Source organism: Erpetoichthys calabaricus, chromosome 7 (assembly GCF_900747795.2).
Source record: "Erpetoichthys calabaricus chromosome 7, fErpCal1.3, whole genome shotgun sequence".
Classification (NCBI taxonomy): domain Eukaryota; kingdom Metazoa; phylum Chordata; class Cladistia; order Polypteriformes; family Polypteridae; genus Erpetoichthys; species Erpetoichthys calabaricus.
In genome coordinates, this window is record NC_041400.2 from 75,159,646 (window position 1) to 75,182,934 (window position 23,289).

General features: G+C 40.6%; 1 protein-coding gene across 1 annotated transcript in view; it reads right to left on the reverse strand.

The window, feature by feature from the left end:
• Positions 1 to 23,289, reverse strand: part of tpgs2 (tubulin polyglutamylase complex subunit 2) — a 137,032-nt gene that overhangs the window by 55,481 nt on the left and 58,262 nt on the right. The window contains exon 4 of the mRNA XM_051930152.1: positions 7,932 to 8,063. Coding sequence (XP_051786112.1) covers positions 7,932 to 8,063 — 132 coding nt within the window. The remainder of the gene's footprint in view (positions 1 to 7,931; positions 8,064 to 23,289) is intronic.

Sequence of the window (23,289 nt, forward strand, 5' to 3'; positions counted from 1 at the left end):
CTCCCCCAGGTCTCGCCCCCCCTTACCGCATCAATCAATACCCCACTCTCAGTCTTCTGTGCTGTACTCTGCCCTCCCTCAATTGGACCTAAGAGTCATTTAAAACAAAAAAGGCTTGAACTTCGCTGGGACACTACAATACTTTCGAGTTTTACTGCTTTCATATTCTATTTCTTTCTCTGCATGTGTATCGCACCATCGTTTGTTTGAGCCTTTTGAATTCCACTATTTTCATAATCTCTTATCTGCCTTTTTTTCTCTCCAATGCTTTTGGGTCTCTTTTCTCCACGCTGCTCTTTCTTCTTTGCCGTTTCATCTAGAATGTATTGTCCTTATATACTTTATATGTGATGAGAGCACAGGATCTGTGTGTGCTACGTGCCTTTATATAACTGAGTGTTTTGCTGGCCGTGCTCTTATTTGATAAGAAGGGCGTGTCTTGCAAGAATCTCATGTTCCACGACCCCGCGAGATGGCCCTGGGACAATCTCTTGGCACCATGTCTCATGTTTACGGTCCCCACGAGACGCTCCATGGTCAATCTTTTTTGTCTCGTGGGTCTTTTAAATGTCTTCCGAGAACTTCCGAGAAGATCACGTCTCCTCACCCTGCTTTTCCTTTCCAGGATTTTTTTTATAATAGAGAAAAATCATAATAACAGCTCACTACGTGGAGCGCCCAGTCTCGAACCTGGGACCTTCGGGTTATAAGGCAGCAGTTCTTACCTCTGCACCATTCAATAATACATGTAAATTCACTGTCGACTGACATTTGAGCTTGAGTTTTTACCTCATTGACAGCCACATGTAAATCGAATACTTTTTTTCTTTGGCTATATTTTTGAATAAAAGCGCATGTGTTTATTTGAGATGGCACGGTGGCGCAGTGGTAGCGCTGCTGCCTTGCAGTAAGGAGACTCGGGTTCACTTCACATAAGAGAAAATAATTTAGCTTTCTTTACTGACGATTTACGCAGCATTACAGATGGGAAGCCTATGGCAAAGACAATACCAAGGTGGGATTTTGATCTATACCGTCTGCCATCTTTCGTCGCTGCGCTGGAAGGCTTTTCAGGACGGATGACGATATCATCCATCCGTCGGCTTTGAAGTGTTTGGCTGCTGTCCAAGCCTTTTATACTGGTTCCTCCACATGCAGTCCCCCACGTTGGCAAATAGTCCATTTCCAAACAAGGAAAGAAGATCCCGTGCTCACTTCCAACAGAGGACAAAATACCATACACCGGTCTTTAGACTGACTACACATTCCTCAAGCTGTCTCTGTCCATCTTGTACTATGCTTGGCTAAGCACTTCTAAATGCTGAGAGCCCCTTTTGGCCTGGCCTGTACATGTGAATGGATTTATAAAATAATTTAATGTACAGAGCACAGTGACATTAAACTTACATTTTTATTACACATCATTATTAGTATAACATGGAAAAAGTTTCTTCTTTAGGTATGTGTTCAGCATTTCTTGCATTTCCTTTCATCCTACACTTAACCAGATCTTTGTAGTCACGGAACATATATGAAATGCATGTACTGTATTCCAAATAACAATATACTGTATTATTTACCTTATACAACTCCAGGCACATCACACGCAGAAAAGGGGACTTGGCTTAAGCTGGGAGAACATTTTTGCCCGCGAGCAGAGCTCTGTCAAGGGGAAAGGGACAGCAGGCTGCTTGTGATGATCAACGCATTTACAAAACAAAAGACACTGATGGTAGAGGTGTGAAGGGATTTAAGGTGGGCCAGGATTACAAGTTTTTTCGTAGGCTTCAGGAATTCTAGTGTTAAACCATGTTGTAATGTGTTAAATTTTAGCATGAGTTTAACCTCCTATTCTTTTCTCTCTTGCTGTGATCTGAAGTTGCCCATAACCACTGTGACTAAATTTAAAGTCCCTCTTACATTGTCCATGGCTGTTGAAATGGGCTGCTACAGGAACATCTGTGTTGCCATGCTTGATGTGGAACCTGTGTAAATTCATTCTTTGGCGGAGTGTTTGTTCAGTTTCTCCCACATAGACTGCAGTGTCAGGACATTTCATATAGAGAATTAGGTAGACCACATTAGATTATCTGCAGGAAAATTATGCGATGTTCAAGTTGGCAGTGTGGTATAACCACACGGTCTATAGTACAAATGCGAGCACACATTTTACATCTTTTCTGCAGGCAGGGAGATGTGCCATTTTCTGTCGGTTCACTTAGGGAGCTTTGGACAATTAGTTGCTGCAGGTTTGGCGGTTGCCTGTGTGTCAGGAGGGGAGGTTCTGGAAATACATTTTTCAGTGTTTTTTGTCATTGTTTAGCATTGGCTGAAGATTTTTTATAATTTTTCGAAGTGCTTCATGATGTGGGTTACAGATGACAACAAAAACAATGCGGTTCTTGTTGTCTTTGCTTTTATATTCCACATGGTTGCCTCTGGGTATGGCAGTAGCTCTTCTTATTTGAGTGTCTGTTGTTTTGGGGGTTTAACCTTGTCTGATGAAATCTTGTCTGAGTTCCTGCAGTTGTTTTGCCGGGTCTGTCAGGTCCGAGCAAATATGGTTGTATCATATTACTTGGCTGAAAATAATGCAGTGCCTTATATGCTTGGGGTGAAAGCTATCACTTCTCAGGTAAGTTCATCTGTCTGTGAGCTTGTGAAAAACAGAAGTTACAAGGGTGTTGTCTTTCAGTTGAATGGTGTTGTCAAGGAAGCTGACTTCTGTTTTTGAGTAATTCAGCTTCAGCTTTATGTTGGGGTGGAAAGAATTATATTCATAATGAAAATGGAGGAGGTCCTTCTCACTGGCAGTCCAGATTATGAAGATTTTGTCATTTGTATAACTGACTCTGTGGGTAAATCATGTTGTTTGTGGTACGTTTCATATGCCAATATACCTCATCATCATGGGGGATGTTTGTATAAAGTGCCTCAACATCCATTGTGGCCAGTAAGGTTCCCGCAAGTAAGGGGCCTATACCAGACAGTTTATTTAAGAAATCAATGGCGTCCTGGATGTAGCTGGTTGTATTGCAGGTGAGAGGTTTAAGGATGTGCTCCACCCAACCTGAAACATTTTCTGTAAGAAAGCCAATTTCTGAGATTATAGGCCTTCCTGGGTTCTCCTGTTTGTGGATTTTAGGAAGAATGTAGAAGTAACCTATTTTGGGGTTCATGATCCCTGATATGAAGAGGAAAGCTACTTACTATCTTTTTCAGTTCCTTCTTGTAGAGATCTGTGGTATCTTCCTGTAGTTTGTAATAATAAACATATTCATGTTTGTGTACGTATCTCTCTCTCTCTCTCTCTCTCTCTATATATATATATATATATAAAAAATCCTAAGCCTAAAAGTGCAATGATTTTGTGCAATAATTTTATGTCACGTTTTTTGTCACACTTTAAATCGGGCTTATTTTAAAACTTACATATACAGTACATGTTTGGTATCATAAATAAAAGACAAAGGCAGCTGCTGTACAGGCTTTTAAATGTTCGAAGTGCCACGCGAGATGCAGATCACGTTGCACAGCAGCAGTAGCAAGCCAGCAGCTGATCGAGCAAAGAGGAGGTAAAAAATAAGCTGTATTTGTTTCCAATTGTATCACCGTTTAAGAGGGATTTTGGAGGAGCGACTGCGTCTCCATGGGGTGCGTTCAGCCCCCATCATCACAATGCGAACGACAGATCTGATTGAGATCTGATGTGTTTTCAAAGTGTTCCTTTAATTTTTTTTTGAGCAGTTTAAATCTACATACAGTATATACAGTGATCCTCCGCCAATCGCGGAAGTTATGTTCCAGACCCATCAGCGATAGGTGAAAATCCGCAATACAGAAAGACCATATAAATAAACATTTTTTTATAGTTTAAGCCTTAAAATAGCCCTACCACATGCTTTAAAAACATGTAAACTTATTAAAACACACTTTGTAAACACATATGATATGTGGATGTCGGGCTAAGGATATGAGTAACATCTCTCTATTATAAAACACTGTAATGTCATGCAAGACGAGGCAGTGAGACAGAACAGTGAGAACAGCTGCTGTACAGGCTTTTAAATGATTGACGAGCAAAGCGACAAGCAGAACAAGCATCTTGGCAGAAGCAGCACAAAGTCCACTTCTCCTTAGCGTGCATTCAGCTACCCCCTTCACAACCCTGAAGTGGCAGGAGCATAGTGTGCCTCCGGGCAGGGAGTTTTTGCACGAAGCGATCGAGACCAGATCATCTCGGACAGACACTTTGACGACACGCCCTGCTTACAAACAATTTAAAACAAGTTCACTGGCATCTAATCTAGCAGATATTGGAATGCTTTTGGCAGACATACTTCAGGTGCTCCCAGCTCTTAAAACAACGACAAGCAGAACACGCAGCTTGCCAGCAGCAGCTGCAGAAACCCAGCAGATGATCCAAGCACCTCTCCTTAGAGTGCGTTCAGCCCCCAACCCCCCTCCTCCTCCTCCTCCTTCAGAACGCACAGAGAGACAAGCAGAATAAGCATCTTGGCAGAAGCCGCACAAACTCCACTTCTGCTTAGCATGCGTTCAGCTCCCCCCCTTCACAAAGCAAGAGGCAGAGAAGCGAAGTGGCAAAAGGACGGCTGCTGTACAGACTTTTAAGTGATTGACGCAATGCGCGACAAGCACAACACACAGCTGGCCAGCAGCAGCAGCAAGACACCAGCTGAACCGATCGCATCTCTTTAGCGTGCGTTCAGACCCCCCCTTCACAATGTGAGCAGCGTTATAAATGCTGCGAGAAAGAGATTTAACCATGCCTGGGGCAGGAAATAAAGGACAAATATTGTTTTTACAAAAGTTTTAAAGTAAAAATGAAAATAATGCATATGTAACAATTCCCATGAAAATAACAATCTCTTGAAATTGTTTATCCGGTAAACCAAACCCGTGGGTGGGCGAGAAAAGCGAGCAGGGGGCGCAGCCCCCTAGTAATAATAATAGTATTAATAAATCTGCAATGTAGCGGGGGCGCGATAGTTGAACCGCGATATAGCGGGGGATCACTGTATATATATTATATATATACACATTGATATACTGTATATATGTACGTATATCTCAGTTACTTCTTAGGGGCATACTGAGTTCATCTTAATTACCACAGCTTGTGGCAAAAATAAAATTGCCTGGGTGGCTGCTTATGAGAGGTGGCACAGTAAAATTCTTCTAGGCAAATGGGTGAGCTTTTGGGGATAATGGAAAGATCCTGATGCGGTGTGCCCTGCAAAATACCTCTTGAGAAGTTGAAGTATACGTCCTGGAGGATGCATTCCGAACCATGCCACAGCTCCTAGGACTAGATAGTACTGTATTTAACATCTGTCCCATAGCAAGTGAACAGCATGTGAGTGAAATGGTAGCATCAACTTCTATGGTTAGTTTCACTTGTAAACCACATTGTTACATTCATTTAAATAATTTAAACTTAATAATTACAAATGCATAAGTTAATATTTTTACCTTTTTTAAAAGTTTTGAAGACTCAGTGTTCTAATGCTGCAGCTTAAGTTCATCTCCATGCGCTACTCAAAATGTTTATCTGTCAGTCTTTGTCTGGACAGTTGCAGTTTATTATGGGGAGAAAGAACAGCAAAAGATGGGAGACCAGGAACTGAAGAACAGTTCAACTTAAAACATGTCAGCAAGCACATGACGTGTGGGAATTTTGATGCAAAATGGAATTTATTTGCTTCATTTACTGATTATGGAAAAAAAAAACATTATACAAATGAAATATACACACAACGAATTTGCACCAGGCTTTCCAGGTCACAGGATATAGGCACATGCAAATCACAGAAAGAAGTCAAAGTAAAAACTTGTCCCGTATGGAGCTCCCTCTGCATTTGTTCAGTACAGCTTGGTTATGATTGTTCGTGGCCAAAAGTTTTGAGAATGAACAAGTATTGGTTTTCACAAAGTTTGCTGCTTCAGTGTTTTTAGATGTTTTTGTCAGATGTTTCTATGCTATACTGCAGTATAATTACAAGCATTTCATAAGTTTCAAAGGCTTTTATTGACAATTACATTAATTTCATGCAAACAGTCAATATTTGCAGGGAAGGCCCTTCTTTTTCAAGACCTCTGCAATTCGCCCTGGCATGCTGTCAATCAACTTCTGGGCCAAATCCTGACTGATGGCAGCCCATTCTTGCATAATCAATGCTTAGAGTTTGTCAGAATTTGTGGTTTTTTGTTAGTCCACCTGCCTGAAAAAAGATTGTCCAGAGAAGAAAAGGTAAGTGACGTAGAGCACTACCATCAGTCCTGTGCAGAGGCGTGTAGTAACAAGTTACATTTACTCCGTTACATTTACTTGAGTAACTTTTTAAAAAAACTGTACTTCTAAGAGTAGTTTTACTGCACCGCTACATTGGGCAACACTCGAATCCCACAAATTCTGACAAACTCCAAGCATTGATTATGCAAGAATGGGCTGCCATCAGTCAGGATTTGGACCAGAAGTTGACTGACAGCATGCCAGGGTGAATTGCAGAGGTCTTGAAAAAGAAGGACCAACACTGCAAATATTGACTCTTTGCATGAACTTAATGTAATTGTCAATAAAAGCCTTTGAAACTTATGAAATGGTTGCTGAAGCAGCAAACTTTGTGAAAACAAATACTTGTGTCATTCTCAAAACTTTTGGCCACGACTGTATAGTCATCCAACTCTGCATATGGCTTCTATTCTCTTTCTCCGATGTAGAACCCTCATCCTCATCTAAGTTCACCTCTGTTATACATATCTTTATTTGGTGGAAGCATGAATGTGACTGAGAGAATAAAAGTGATTAATAATAAAAAAAAAATGCTAACCTTTACAAGTACAATAAATTTACACTGGCTGTTACAGACTCAAATTAAATGTATGTTTTTATTCTATGATAGTAACAATAAGAGCAGCTCACTACTCAAAACGGTAAATGTAGGAAGGACCTGAAATCGAACCCACAACATTTGATTATGAGACAGCAGTTCTTACTTCTGCACCTGCCAAGCAGACATGTCAGCCTCGACCCCTAAACCAATTTCTTTTTCTTCCGTTATATTCTTGAATAGAAGTGCACTTGTTTTGTTACACTTGTACCTTTTGTGAAAGTGTTTATTTAATAGTTGGGCATCAGTATTCTCACATTATACATTTTATGTCAACATTTTGTTATTAGTACTATAACATGCAAAAAGTTTCTGTTTTAGTTATGTGTTCAACATTTCTTGCTTCACATTTCCTGTCATCCTACATTTACCCAGATCGTTGTAAACATGGAACACACATGAAATATATGTGTTTCAAATAACGATATACTACCCTCTACAATTCCAGACCTACCACACACCCAGATAAACAGATCCGAGGTGGGTGAACTTTTTGTCCAACTTGAGCTGCATTGGTAGGGGGTGGGATAGCAGGCTGCTTGCTGCCAGTGCTGCTTGATACATTTGCAAAAAAAAAAAGGCTGATGAGGAGGTGGGAGAGAATTTAAGGTGGCCTGGGATTATGACTTTTTTCATAGGCTTCAGGGATTCTAGTGTTAATTACCAGACTGTTTTTAAATCTAGGACTATCACATGACTGAATATTTTAGGGTGCTGAACCATTAATGATATATCTAAAACTGTACAGACTGATACCCCAGCTAATGATATTCATTTGGCCCACAACCATGCCGGGAAGTTACCTCAGTTTTGCTTAAGGCATGCATATATATTTGTATCTGCCCTCCGCTTTGAACAACGCTTATTTGTGCACTGACTGAGAAGTGATGGTGTACCTAATGAAGTGGTCACTTTGTATATATTGAAAAGGAAAGTAAGTAAGATCTTTTTATGTTGAAAAGGGCAAAATGAAGGTAAAATAAAAAAGCTATTTAAAACACCAAAACAATTATCTCTCACCTTCTCCATCTGATTCAGTTTCTAGATCCATAAGAGTGGGAGCATTTGGCAGACTGTATAAAGTGTTCTCACTAAGAAACTTCAGATAAGATAAACTGTTTATCACCATTGAGCCTACAGGGACAGAAATGCCTGCAAAAGGAAAAAAGAGGAGTAGAGTCAGTGAGTAAGACCAGCTTAACTAATAGTACACACCCACATACATATATGACTACTTACGATACATTTTGGAAACAAAGTGATTTGAATTTTATTTTATTTGGAATCATTCTAAACATTAATTTTTTGGCCTGTTCTTTGTCAGGCTGGTCTCATTAGACTGATTTGGCTACACTCACATTACCAAGCTGAAGTGACTCAGCCTTAATGTGCCAAAAACTTAATATTTTCAGGGATGTGTGGACACAGAAATCTGTATTAAAAAGTCTGTTGGCTGAATCTCTGATCCATCAAACAGTGGAATAACGTTTTGTTCTTGTGCAGTCATTTATGGTATTATAGGAAATGGCTAATCCAGTGTATACATGCTTTGTGAACTTGGAAGAGCTTAACACTGTTGCACTCCATTGTATCTTGCAGAGGATGCTACAAGAGTATGAAATCCTGAGGCAGCTGATGTGTGCTATTTGATCCTTGCACTTATGGAGCAAGAATTGTTTGTATACATAGGATTAAGTCAAGCCTATTAATGTGAGGGTTCTTCAGTTCTTGTTTTTCATGGACAGACAGTTTCAGAGTTTGCAGATGATGATGTTTTATTTGGTTTTTTTTTGGCTATAATCATAGGCATGCAGTCAACTGAGATGCAACTGTAATGAGAAGTAGTACCCAATAAATCCAAGGCTATAGTACTTTACCCGGAAAAAACAGCTTACACCTTTCAGCAACCACCCTAAGCTGAGGAAGTCAAGTACCTGTCGTCTTGCTCATGGTTGAAGTGACTGCAAGACTGATAAACAAATCGGTGCATTGGCAACCATCAATGTCAGCTTTGCAGATATTGATATTGAGCATGACCTTGATAACACAATGGGAGTACTTAAGTCCTCATTTTAAGTTTTCATTTAAACAGTCAGTCCACATCCTTATTATCATATGTGGTTGGGACCTCTGGGTAGTAACTGAAAGTGTAACACAGTAAGGTTCACTTAATGCACAAAGGTGTTGGGTTCACTTTCTATGATGGGGAGGAGAAATACAGAAGAACCTCTAAGGAGAACCAGTGCTTTTAAAGAAAAAGAAGAAGAAAAAAAGCTAGTAGCGATACTATGACCCTCACCGGGAAATGTAGATTTGCAGGGTAGTTTGACATTAAACTTGTAGATAGAAGCAAAAATTATCCCTAAACATGACAAAATCTGTGTTGTTGGCACTGACGTCTGAATGTTACCAATGTACAGCATGGCAGTCATGAGAATTATGGGGAAAAAGCAGATGTCCTCTAAGTATTGCTGAACCTTCTTTACATACTGTGGTACTAGAAAGATTGCTATTGGACAGACATCTCCACAAACTACAGGAAAATTTGTTTGAAAGTGTTGCTAGCCATTGAAACCTATTTTAGATTACCTATTATAGAACATCTGGACAACATGGCGGAACGAAGAGGGTTTTAAGTACCAGAAAGAAAGGCCAAAGATGACAATTCTTAGGAGAGGAAGAGTGCCTTTTTATGAGTATGGGTGTAAAACCACATATATAGCTAGAGAATAGTTATTTTTTAAATTAGGAATGCACAAAACAAAATGGAGAAATGGTTGTTTGGGTGTAATGGTAAAAAGTACAAGGAATACGTTATAAAAAAAAAGTAAATTGTTTAGAGAAATAAACTTGAAAAAATGTGCCCACATTATACCTGTGCCTTCTCATCAGTACCATTACATTATCACCATATAGCAAGTCAAAGCTGCACTTAAAAATATGTCAAAATGCATTTAAAGGTATGATGAAATGCATTTTAAGATGTCTTAAAATTAACTACAGATATTGAAAATGCATCTGTTTCAGGATATATTAAATAGCTCTTGTGCATTTTGATATATATGAAATGTAATTCAAGATATTTCAATCTGATATCCTGTAAAATTGTGCATGTTTTCAATGGGATATCCTATTATTTTAAGATGTTGTGGCAGACGATCGGGGACCTTGCCCCACCGGGACACAGGGAGAAGGGAAGGACCGGGAGAGGGGCAATAACTTCCCCGGGGTGCAAGAGTACAGTCCCCCTAGATTACATTGGGACCACGGATTTGGAATTTGGAAGCTCAACCCTGTTGGGGTCCATAGCCACCGTCAGGGGCCACCTGGACAATCACGGAGCCCTGGATGGCAGCACTTCTGCCACACCAGGAAGTGTGGCCGGAAGAGGAACCAAATGCACCTGGAGTGCTTCTGGGTGCCCATTCAGCACTTCCGCCACACCAGGAAGTGCTGCAGGAAGTTCACCAGGGTGCACCTGGAGCACATCCGGGTGCAACATAAAAGGGGCCGCCTCACTCCATTCGGGGAGCCGAAGTCAGGTGGCAGAGGACAGAGCTTATGGGAGAGGAGTGGAGGCGGCAAAGGAAAAGAGAAGAAAGTAAAAGAAAGGACTGTGAGTTTGGGCTGTTTGGTGCACTGTGCTGTGTGCAAGAAGAACTGTAAAAATAAATGTGTGTGTTTTGGAACATTCTGATTCCATGTGTCTGTGTTCCGGGCATCTTCCACAATATCTTGAAAAGAATTTCGGATATCTTAAATTGTACTAGAAGTTGTTTTAAGATGTCTTAAATATGTATCTTAAAATGCATTAATTAATATACACAGAAAGATACATTAAGATGGAATTCAGATATTTCAAAACACTCTGGATATTATTGAAATAAAAACTATAAGTAATGAAAGTCTTAGTTCAATTAAAAAGTTAAATTATATATTGCAATGGGTAGCTTCGGCATTAGTGAGTGTAACTGATAGCCTCAGGCAGAGTAAGAGCTTAATATTAAAAGCTAAAGCCTATATATCTTCTCTAAAGTAATCTGGAAGGCCACCACTTGTTACAAAAGCGAGGTTTTGGAATAAGCCAAGTAAATAAGAGATGGACACTCCTGTGGCCAGAAGATAGAAATATTTCTTAGGTGATAAGGCAATGGTGGAAAGGTAATCATGTCCTTTAGGAGATTATTTGTGCCCATTAAATACAAGAATGCATTGATAAAATTTATAAGTCAGAGGGAAGGAATGTGACAGGTAAATAGAAGATGGGGTGGCTCCTTAGGTCAGGTGGCCAATATGTGCTTTGGGTCTAGCTACTGGTGGCCATTAATGGGAAAATTACATCCATTTAGAAACTTATCAATGTTTATTAGGTATTAGAAAAACACAGGAATGTTGCAGTCAGATAATGTTAAGAAAAATATACAGTGAGATAATAATTTGTAATAAAACAAATCATTTACAGGCTTACGACACTCACTTCAATGAACTAAGATGGCTTCTATGCAATAAAGTCTAAATTCTGGCTTCCCTTCCAGAAACTCAGTGTGTTTTATTCCAAGAGGGAACTAATTTTTCCCCACAACAATATTAAGATATCTCAAAATGTAACCAAGATATCTTAACGGTGCATTTCAGATATCTTCATATTGACGCATATGTCAGATATCTGCAATACATTTTTAGATATCTCAAATTCATTACCCAATATTTTAAAATAGCATTATTCTCCACTTGAGAAAACTTAGAATATGTTTTAAGATATCTCAAATTGTATATCAAGATATTTGAAATACATCTCTCTATTATCAGAAAACACATGGCAAATGTGTTAGACTGGCAGACTTTATTTATTCATTTAGTTTTTGCATTTCAGATTTCCCTAAAAAGATTAAATATGTGTCACACGAGAGGTCCTGACTGAAAATATCAGGAAGATACAGTCATTGCTGAAATTATCGGCACCCCTGGAATTTTCCCAGAAAATACACAATTTCTCCCAGAAAATTATTGCAATTACAAATGTTTTTGTATATACATGTTTATTTCCTTTATGTGCATTGGAACAACACAAAAAAAACAGAAAAAAACCCAAATCTGACATCATGTCACACAGAACTCCAAAAATGGGCCGGACAAAATTATTGGCACCCTTTCAAAATTGTAGGTAAATCATTTTATTTCAAGCATATGACGCTCATTTGAACTCACCTATGGCAAGAAACAGGTGCTGGCAATATAGCAATCACACCTGAAGCCAGTTAAAATGGAGAAAAGTTGGCTCAACCTTTCTGTTGTGTGTCTGAGTGTGCCACACTAAGCATGGAGAACAGAAAGAAGAGCAGAGAATTGTCTGAGGACTTGAGAACAAAAATTGTGGAAAAATATCAACAATCTCAAGGCTACACGTCCATCTCCAGAGATCTTCATGTTCCTTTGTCCACTGTGCGCAACATAATCAAGAAGTTCACAACACATGGCACTGTAGCTAATCTCCCTGGACATGGACGGAAGGGAAAAATTGATAAAAGACTGCAACAAAGGATAGTCCGAATGGTGGATAAACAACCCCAATCAACTTCAAAACATATTCAAGCTGTTCTGCAGACTCAGGGTGCAACAGTGTCAGCTCGAACTATCCGTCGACATCTGAACGAAATGAAACGCTATGGCAGGAGAGCCAGGAGGACCCCACTGCTGACACAGAAACATAAAAAAGCCAGACTGGAGTTTGCCAAAATGTACTTGAGGAAGCCAAAACCCTTCTGGGCGAACGTCTTGTGGACAGATGAGACCAAGGTAGAGCTTTTTGGTAAAGCTCATCATTCTACTGTTTACAGAAAACGGAATGAAGCCTACGAAGAAAAGAACACAGTACCTACAGTCAAACATGAGGTTTTGGGGATGTTTTGCTGCCTCTGGCACTGGATGCCTTGACTGTGTGACTGTGTGCAAGGCATCATGAAATCTGAAGACTACCAAAAGATATTGGGGCGCAATGTAGGGCCCAGTGTCAGAAAGCTGGGTCTGCGTCAGAGGTCATGGGTGTTCCAGCAGGACAATGACCCCAAACATACCTCTAAAAGCACTTAGAAATGGTTGAAGACAAAGCACTGCAGAGTTCTGAAGTGGCCAGCAATGAGTCCAGATCTAAATCCGATTGAACACTTATGGAGAGATCTCAAAATTGCTGTTGGGAGAAGGCGCCCTTCAAATCTGAGAAACCTTGAGCAGTTTGCAAAAGAAGAGTGGTTGTAAATTCCAGTTGAGAGGTATAACAAGCTTGTTGATGGTTATAGGAAGTGCTTGATTTCAGTTATTTTTTCCAAAGGGCGTGCAACCAAATATTAAGTAGAAGGTGCCAATAATTTTGTCCAGCCCGGTTTTTGAGTTTTGTATGAAATGATGTCAGATTTGGCTTTTTTCCCTCTGTTTTTTTGTGTTGTTCCAATGCACATAAAGGAAATAAACGTGTATACCAAAACATTTGTAATTGCAACAGTTTTCTGGGAGAAATGGTGCATTTTCAAGAAAAATTCCAGGGGTGCAGATAATTTCGGCCATGACTGTATTTGGACTCTGCATATATATCAGTATCAGTATGGCCTCCACTGATACTATGATGTTGAAACTCCATAAAGCAAAGCATATTTATTAGTTTATTCTTCTAGTATAAACTACCTTCAATTTGAAAAAAGACACATTCATTGACTGGCAGACATAATGGATTGAGCATTAACAATGTATGAGCTAAACAAATCCAGGAGCTTCAAAATGGTGAACTTTGCCCACATTTATCATCACTAATAATGACAATAAGGCAGATTTTTACAAATGATACATAAAGCCATTTGTTTACTTACTGTTATACTTGAAGTTCACAGTTTTCCTGATAAAATACTGTATTCCAGATTTTTCTATGTTTCTTAATTGTCTTCAGTGTGTCAAAATAACACTGTACAGTCTACTCCAAGCATGCAGAAGAATGACATCATATGTTAAAGGACTGCAGATGATTCACTTTCAAATGGTTACATACATTTCTTTCTGTATGCCGCAGGGATTTCTTGATAGAGCACTTAAACTGTGGGAGTTTTCAGACAGGCATTCGCATCCATTCAAGCATCTGTTTTGATTATTAAAATGCTTACAGCATTTTACTTTGACTTACAGTGTTTATTGTCAAACCACTACCTGGACAAGCAATGGCCCTCCACAGACCTGAACTGTAAGATCAGGGAATAATATAGGGATAAATGAATACATTTTAGATGGTTAATTGTAGTGTATACTTTTGTCTAATGTCAAAAATCTATTAATTTGCTAAAAGTAAACAACCTTAAAAAACGACAGAGTAATTTCTTTGTACCATGAAGAAAAAAAAAATGGGAACATAAAACATTAATTTATAAATAAAGTTTGAATTGGGATGGAAGCTTCAAAAACATATTAAGACATATTGGGGGTACAGAGGACCATAACAGAGTTTACATACAATAGTGATGGATGGGAAGAGTGATTGACTCACGGAACAGCCATGAAGTACAAGGGAAAGACTGATGATAGTCATTTTCAGAAAATTGTTTTTCTGAGCTGAGAGTACAAAGAAAATACCAGTTTTTTTTAAGCAGATTACAGATCACTGCAGAAGCCACAGTTCAGAGTGGTGGTCGATGTTTATTAACATGCAACCTATTACACAAATGCAGTATAATAGCTAACTTTGCAGTGTGAGCAGCTTTGTATCTAAATTCAGTTCAAATTACAATTATTTGATATTTGGCACTAGTAATCATTCCAAATAATGAATATTTAGAATTCCAATATGTACAGAAATGTACTGACAATGCTCCATCATTATACACAGAAGTGAGATATGGTGTCCCACAGGGCTCAGTACTGGGATCTTTACTGTTTTCACTTTACATGCTTCCACTGGGATCTATCATTAAAAAACATAATGTTAATTTTCACTTGTACACAGATGACACCCAGTTATATCTTTCTTTTAGACCAAATGAAGTTTCTCTGATGTTGTCTTTAATTAGTTGTGTTAATGAATTAAAGAAGTGGATGGATGAGAACTACTTGTCTTTAAAAACTGATAAAACAGAGATGTTAATTATTGGAGGGAATGATGCTGATCGCAGCAATCTTTTGTCATCATTTAACTCAGTTGGAATCACCATTAATTTTACTGACTCAGCCCGCAATCTAGGAGTTATCTTTGATTCTAGCATGTCATTTAAAGTGCACAGTACAAAGCTGCCTAAATCATGTTTTTTCCATCTTAAAAATTTTGGGAAATTAAGGCATTTTCTAAATAAGCAGAATTGTGAGAAATTAACTCATGCATTTATTTCTAGTAGGATTGCCTACTAGATGTTCAAACTGTTCTTTATACAGCTTCCAGTTAATCCAAAATACTTTTGCAAGAATTATTACAAGAACAAGAACACATAACTCCAATTTTTAAATCCTTACACTTGCTCCCGGTTAAGTTTAGGGAAGATTTCAAAATCCTCCTTTTAACATATAAAGCCTTAAATGGCCAAGGTCCGGCTTATTTGTCTGAACTTATCACTAGTGCTGGGTGGTATACCGGTTCATACCGAAAACCGTTTTTATTTTTGTTATGATATGGATTTTTCTTATACCGCAACACCGGTTTAAATAGCCTAAACAACGTTTGGAACGTGGCGCAGTGGGAACCTGTTTAAGGGGGGACCTTTTTCACTGCTACACCGCTAAACACGCATGCAACAGAGTACATGCGTTAGTTGGAGTTAGTGGAGGTATTGAGAAGTGAAAATGGACAGAGAACATTCCAAAACTGAAGCTGTAGCAGACGATAAAGTTGAACATGATGACACAGAACAACTTTTGCAGAAAAAAGGAGTCACGTCTGTTGTCTGGAGATACTTTGGTTTTAAAAGGTTGGATGTGGACCATTATTATTTTCAAATGTGTAAATACTGTTTCTATGGTACTGGATAATACTGCAAGCCAAGTAGCACTTGTTTTATTTATTTTTTTTCAATACTGTGTAATGTACCTGGGTACTGTGTAATAGTGTGATGATGCCGGTACCCTACAGACTCCCTCTTCCCACATGGCAGTCTGTTGAACCAACATTGTTGATAGTTATGATCGAGATGAGCTGACAAATCTCACTGAAGCCAGGGGATGGTGGAAAGTGCTCAAGTGCTTTTATTAAAAACAGTCAAAAGTAAAACCAAAAGTGTCCATTGTGCAGTGTTCAAAAAAAAAACTTTACCCAAATAGATAGATAGATACTTTATTAATCCCAGGGGGAAATTCACAAATAGCAAATCCATAAAACCAGTGGAACATGGGGATAAAATCCATAATAAATAAATCCGTTAAAATAGAGGTTAAAATGCAGTCTCTCTCCTCAACCGATCGCAGCCCTCCACCTTATATCTCCCAGGCTCACCCATCACTGATGTTGCCGGCACAGCCTCTGCAGCAGGAACTCCTTTCTGCTGACCCTTGTCTTGGCTGCCGCCACACTGAGCAGCCAGACCATCCAAGGTCGGCACACCTCCCGTCTTCCTTCGTGCTCACTCAGTCGATCCATTGGGAGGTTTTACATCTCGCTCATCCCACTCTACATGCTTAGTCAGTGGGGCGAACCAGCCCCTAGAGCGCCTCAACCTGCGCTCCCTCACGGAGCCCCAGCTCATGCTGCCTTCTCCTTCCTGGTGTCTGGTTCGTCTCCCATGACTTCCTTTTCCCTTCTTTAACCTCTTTCTGTTCTAACTTTTCTTTTTTCCTTCCCCCTATCCTGCCAGTCCATAAATATATGTCTCCGTGGGCACAGCGCCTTAGTCACACACCACAGGAAGCTGATGAAGCAATTGAGAACAATCTCACCCGCACGTGCGACTCGCTCCAATTACCTCATCAACTCCCCACAGTCGTGCAATCGCGCCCACGGAGATGGAAACAGCTAACTGGATTTAAAAACTGGCCATGTTTTTTTTTTTGAAGCAGCGGACCTGCTATACCACAAATGGCATTATAAATGCAAGTTGCAGTTTTATTATTTATGTATATAGCTTAGCTTGAAGCAAGGTCCATATAAATGCAGTTTGCAATATGATGGTTCAGTTGGTAGAGATATCATCACCAAGTTGCTCGTTTTATTTTTTTTTTATTTTTATTTGGCGAATACTGCATAATGTACCTGGGCTTGAAGCCTTGAAGTAATAGTATTATTACTGGAAGTTGCAGTATTATTTACTTTTATTGTTGTTATTTATTAGTTTAAATATTATGCAGTTTAATGATGGTAACGTTGTTTAAAAAGTCACTTTAACGTGTCAGTGGACAGAGATTGTTCACATTAACAGAAAGTGTAGTTGGTTTACAAAAAATATTAATTATTTATTCCTTTTCTAAGATAGGTTCAGTGCAATACAACTTTTGACAAGCACCTCTGGATATTTTACTAAGTCTAAATGCCTCTTTGGATGGTTGAAAATATGCTGTCAAAATTATAGTTTAAGTTGTTTTCAAAATTTGTTCAATAAAAATTTTCTATATTTTGACTGCAACTGTCATGCAGTGTGATTCCTTCTCTTCATTAGTGTCACCCCCTTGAAAATTATCACTTTGTGTGCACATTAAAATGCTTTTTTTGTACAATGTACAATTCTCATGACAGTGGAATTGGTATTCTTAGCCAGTCTACTGCAATAATTGCTGTGGAAAATGTGGTTAACATCCACTCATGCATGGGAAAAAATACCGTTGAATACTGTGAAACTGGTATAATTTTGAAAAATACTGTGATATAGAATTTTGGTCATACCGCCGAGCACTACTTATCACTACTTACAAACCAGAACGTACATTAAGATCTCAAGATGCTGGTCTGCTTATGATTCCAAGGATTTTAATAAAATAACAGTGGGAGGTCAAGCTTTTAGTTACACGGCCCCTAAACTGTGGAATGGTCTGCCTGCTACTATAAGAGATGCCCCTTCGGTCTCAGCTTTCAAATCCCGGCTGAAGACTCACTACTTCACTTTAGCATATTCTGACTAGAGCTTCTGACTAACAGTACAGACTGCATTTCTGTTGTTAGTCATTAGCACTAAAACATAAGTAATATGGTAGTTAGAATTTGTTACCAACCTTTACCTATTCTGCTTCTCTTCTTGGTACTAAAATGTGGCACTTGGGTGCCACTGCCCACCTCCCAAGGTGTTTTGCCTGCATAAAGTAAAGTCATCTCTGCTGGAGGATCGCAGGAATCATCGGTTAGAGGGGTCCTTTCATCGGACTGGCTGGCCCAGTGCTGACTCAGCTGTGGAATGGCCAATAGGGGGAGGCAGCTTGATGGCCGAGGTCTGCAGGACTCTGAACAACTCCAAATCGTATTATGTAATATCATCTACTGTTGAATTCTGCTCTGTACTTGTAATATTTCAATTGTACTATTATATTGTATTGAGGATTACTTGTGTTCTGTTCTGTGTATTGTATTGTATTGACCCCTTTTTTTTGACACCCACTGCATGGCCAACCTACCTGGAAAGGGGTCTCTCTTTGAACTGCCTTTCCCAAGGTTTCTTCCATTTTTTTCCCTATAAGGGTTTTTTTGGTAGTTTTTCCTTATCTTCTTAGAGAGTCAATGCTGGGGGGCCGTCAAAAGGCAGGGCCTGTTAAAGCCCATTGTGGCACTTCTCGTGTGATTTTGGGCTATACAAAATTAATTGTATTATATTGTATTGTGTGAGTTTTGGGTTGGTCGGTTCTATGATAATATCTTACAGTTGTATTAACGATGTGCAAGCTGACATTATCAAGTATGTCACTCACTTTACATAAAACAATCAAAAACTCGCCTTGAAAATGCACACATTCACTGTGTCATGAAGCTTAGTCTCCTGGGGCCAAATGTGGTGCTCAAATGAGAATACATGTCTGGGGATAATGCATTAAAAAGTTTGTAGTGAAAAGTGTTCAAATCCTGCACTACAAAGGCTTACACACGTCATTACTGCTTCCTAAACCCAAGCCCCCAATTCTTCCAGCCCATGAAGTTTAAACCTGGTTCAGGGAGTTTAAAAATGAAACTGAACAAAAGACTTGAGGCTTGAGTTAGACATAAAAAGCTAAAATTGTTCTTATCAGTTCAGGAGCTCAGTAGCACAAGGTAACTGAAGCTTAATTAATAATTTGTACATTTTAATGAGTACTGCAGCAGAAAAGATACGTTTAAGAATTGTTATCTGCTTGCTGTGATATCCTTCTGTCATTTTGACTACTGAATCACTATATGTCACAACAGAGAGCAGAGTCTAGATAAGCATTGTGGTCTATGGATCTCATGCCGTGTGTAAAAACATTGCGGATATTTCGAAAAGGCACGCTTTCATTACCAGTTTCACAGTAATATTAATTTTCTTTAATTATTTTTTTAAACCTGCCAACAGACTACCAATGCTATGCAGCCTCCTGCATTCTTCTATTGATGTAGTTAGGCAGATTTGTTGAGTATGGAACTGCTGTGTCTCTTTGCTATCATTTCTCTTAACACTAGAATCCCTGAAGCTTATGAAAAAACTTCTAATCCTGGGCCACCTTAAATTCCTTCAACACCTTTCCATCGGCGTCTTTTATTCTGCAAATGTGTCGATCAGCACAAGTAGAAAGCAACCTGTTATCCTACTAACACTGCCGGAGCTGAGTCCATCGTAAAATTCCCAAGTATAAAATGGAAAAAGCTTCTGTTTTAGCTATGTGTTCAGCAGTTTCTGTCATCCTACACTTACACAAATCGTTGTAGACAGAGAACACACATGAAATGTATGTATTTCAAATAACAATATATTACTTACCCTATACAACTCCAGGCACCTCACTCCCAGATAAAGAGACCTGAGCTGTGGGAATTTTGCGACAGACTCAGCTCCGGCGGTTTTGATGGGACAGCAGGCTGCTTGTGCTGATCGTCACATTTGCAAAACAAAAAATGCTGATGAGGTGAGGTGCAAAGGACTTTAATGTGGCCAGGGATTAAGAGTTTCTTCATAGGCTTCAGGGAATCTAGTGTTAAAAGAAGTTCCTTTTCACCCCCTTTTAATAGGGAGTGACACAGAACATAACAGTTCAGCAATCAATGGTTTGCTATCTTTTGGAGCAAACTAACAAGAGCACCTCTGTTCTTTGCAGTTCAAAATCACTGCCCCTACTTTGAGCACCACCTTCATGAAGCATTGCATTGGTTTAGAAATGTGACACTCAGCAAGCCATCTAACTGTTCCCACCCAGAAGTTTTAGGCAAAATTCACTCATGGTTGTCTCCAAACACATCTAACACTGTGAGACTAAACATAGCTTATTAGGACAGACTACTGCACTTGTGCCTTGGGAGCGCGTGTAGTGCCCTAGTACAGTTGTATATTGTTACTGCTCCACAAGTTATGCTAGTGTAGCTAGTTAAAATGAATGAAAGATACCACCAGCCTTGCAATCTACGATGTTATATGTGCATCATCCTCACTTGCATGGAGGAGTTTTGGCTTTGAAAAGATGGATGTTGCTCAATGATGGCCAGCTCATCTCAACTATAAATCACTGGCCATTTCAGCTTTAGTGACCGTGTGATGAATTTTCAGGACAGTCATGCTTGTCCCTTTTTGTAACAAGAAATAGTATGCTGCCTGACATAATCTGTGCTGTATGAAGGGTTAAGAGGTACAGCAAGTTTAACTACAATCTCATCCCTTTTTTCTTTTTTTTTTCATTCTGTAGTGGTAAGTAAAACATAAAACATTAGACAATGTGACAAATAGGGGGCGCTATCGCTCCTTTGACCCCTCGGATCAGACGCCAGACACAAGATAAAAGTCCAATAATTATTTTTATTCGGACAATACAGTGCACAAAGCACCCTCCACTCCACAATACTCCAATAAATCAATACACAATAACAAGAATCAATCCTCCACTCCCAGACGCGTTGTCACCCTTCCTCCCGACTCAGCTCGCCCATCTGGGATTTCCCACAGTCCTTTATAGTCCTTGACCCGGAAGTGCTTCTGATCCCTCAGTCCATGTGATTATCCAGCACTTCCGGGTCAGGTGAAAACTCTCCTTCTTCATCCTGGTAGTACGTCATTTCCTCTGTCGCTGTGACTAAGACTTACTTCCGGGTTATAGGGAAAATACAAGTCCTTGAGCCTCCCTGTAGCGTCCTCTGGCGGCCCCCACGGTATCCAGCAGGGTTGTGAATAGAAACTCCATTGTCCATGATTCCCTGCTGGCATTCGGGGCACCTCCATGCTGTAGGGAGGGCTCCATCTGGCGGCCTGAGGGTATTGGCCGGGATGAATAAGTAAATGAGTAAGTAAGGGCCTGCAAGTGGAGAAAACAGTATAAAAGACTTGGACAGCAGCCAAACACCTCGAAGCCGACGGGCGGATGGGGGTTATCGTCATCTGTCCTGAAAATCCTTCCATTGCAGCGACGAAAATGGCAGACTGTATACATCAAGATCCCACCTTGATAAAAGTCTTGCTATGGCTTCCTCGTCTGTAATATCAAATAAATCGTCATTAAAGAAAGCTAAGTTATTTTCTTTTATGTGATTTCTTACCGCCGTATCACTATGGGAGAGGTATTGCCTTTTAATATTATATCTATATAGTTTTGGGTTACTTAAAACGCTGCAATTACAAAAGAACTTATTCCAACTAGGGAGCTAGTGACCCCTAGAGGAAATAAATGGCATAGTCGGCAGGATTGTGGCTAAATTAATAACTATCATATTTATAATGTATCATACATATAAAAATTACACTTCTGATAATGACGGCATGGAAGGTCTCAGTCAGATACTGAGTATATCGGGATGGTCGCCCGCACTGTCATGGACTCCCGTGATCGAGTTATACTGTTCTAAATGCCTGGCCCAAGCTGGAATGGGGATATTAATTAATCCTGTGAAAGTGCAAAAGCGGCCTTGTAAGATGTGCTACAGTGCATGGGCAATAGTAATAAAAAAAAAACAGATAGCTATCAGTAAATTGCGGTAGCTTCTGCTAATCGCATTATGCGGGTTAGACTTAAAAGTCCAAAGTATGATTATACATATATATATATATATATATATATATATATATATATATATATATATATATATATATTGTGATAAGTTGCCCGGACACAGACAGACGGACACCATATTCAAGTCCACCACACGTTTATTGTACATTATAAATACAATGTCCAAGTGCACAAACCCAGTGCCAAAGCACCAATCTCCCCAAAATCCAGGCTCTCACTCAGTCTCTGCCTGCTCGTCAGGCCGCCTCCTCTCTCCTGCCTCGCAACCTTGTCCACTCCTCACCCGACTCCAGTCCTTCTCTGCAGGGAGGCGGCCCCTTTTATAAATGCCCGGATGGGCTCCAGGTGATCCCCGACACTCCCTAGACACTCCCTTGTGTGGCGGAAGTGCCGGCTGTGTTCCCGGAAGCCCTCCGGGTGTTCCCAAACTTCTTCCCCCCAGTACTTCCTGGTGTGGCGGAAGTGTTGGGGTTCCGGGTCCTTCAGGCATGGGGGCGCCCCCTGGCGGAGACCACGGGCCCCTACAGGGTTGGGCTTCCAAGCCCTGCACCCGTGGCCCTCAAAGGAACCAGGGCGGCCGCCCCCTCGTGGTCCAGAGGAGGAATGAGCCCTCCTCCTGTCCTCCTGGGCGTCCCGGCTGGGCACCACCCCCAGCCGCGTGCCACAGTACCCCACCGCAAGCTGAGACCCCTGGGCCCAGCGGCCAATCCCGTGAGGGCAGGTTTTCCTCGGCGGGAAGCCGACACACTTCGTTCCAGGGCCCGGTCCTATAAAAAAGAAGACAGAACAAGGGGCAGAGACGCTGCCCTGACGCCGCCACTCGGCGTCTCTCTGACGTCTATACGGGCAACGCTCCCCCTTTTGACCGGCACCCCGGGGCTTGCCAGCTCGGCCCCCCTTTCGTGGCACCCTTGCCCCTCGTGGTGGGACACCGGACGGGAGCGCACGCGCGCCCGTCTCCTCAGCCTTCCGTGGGTTTACCCTCTGCAGCCGCAGAGGGTGGCCCTTCTCCAAACGTGAGCATCCTGCCTCACGTTTGCCCTTATCGGAGGAACCGGCATTCTTCCCTCGGCTCCCCCTTTTACTCTTGGACGCGGTGACGGACTGAGTCTCCTTATAGCGTAAAAAGAGACCCTGTCGCGTCTGCGTCCTTTTAACTCGCCTCAAGGCTGCGGCAGGCTTAGGAGGGAGGGCGCTAGGACCCAGGGCACTTAACAGCCCACGTCCTGCTAGTCCCCTCACTGATTCTCCCCTCACCAAGCACGCAGCACTCACCGCC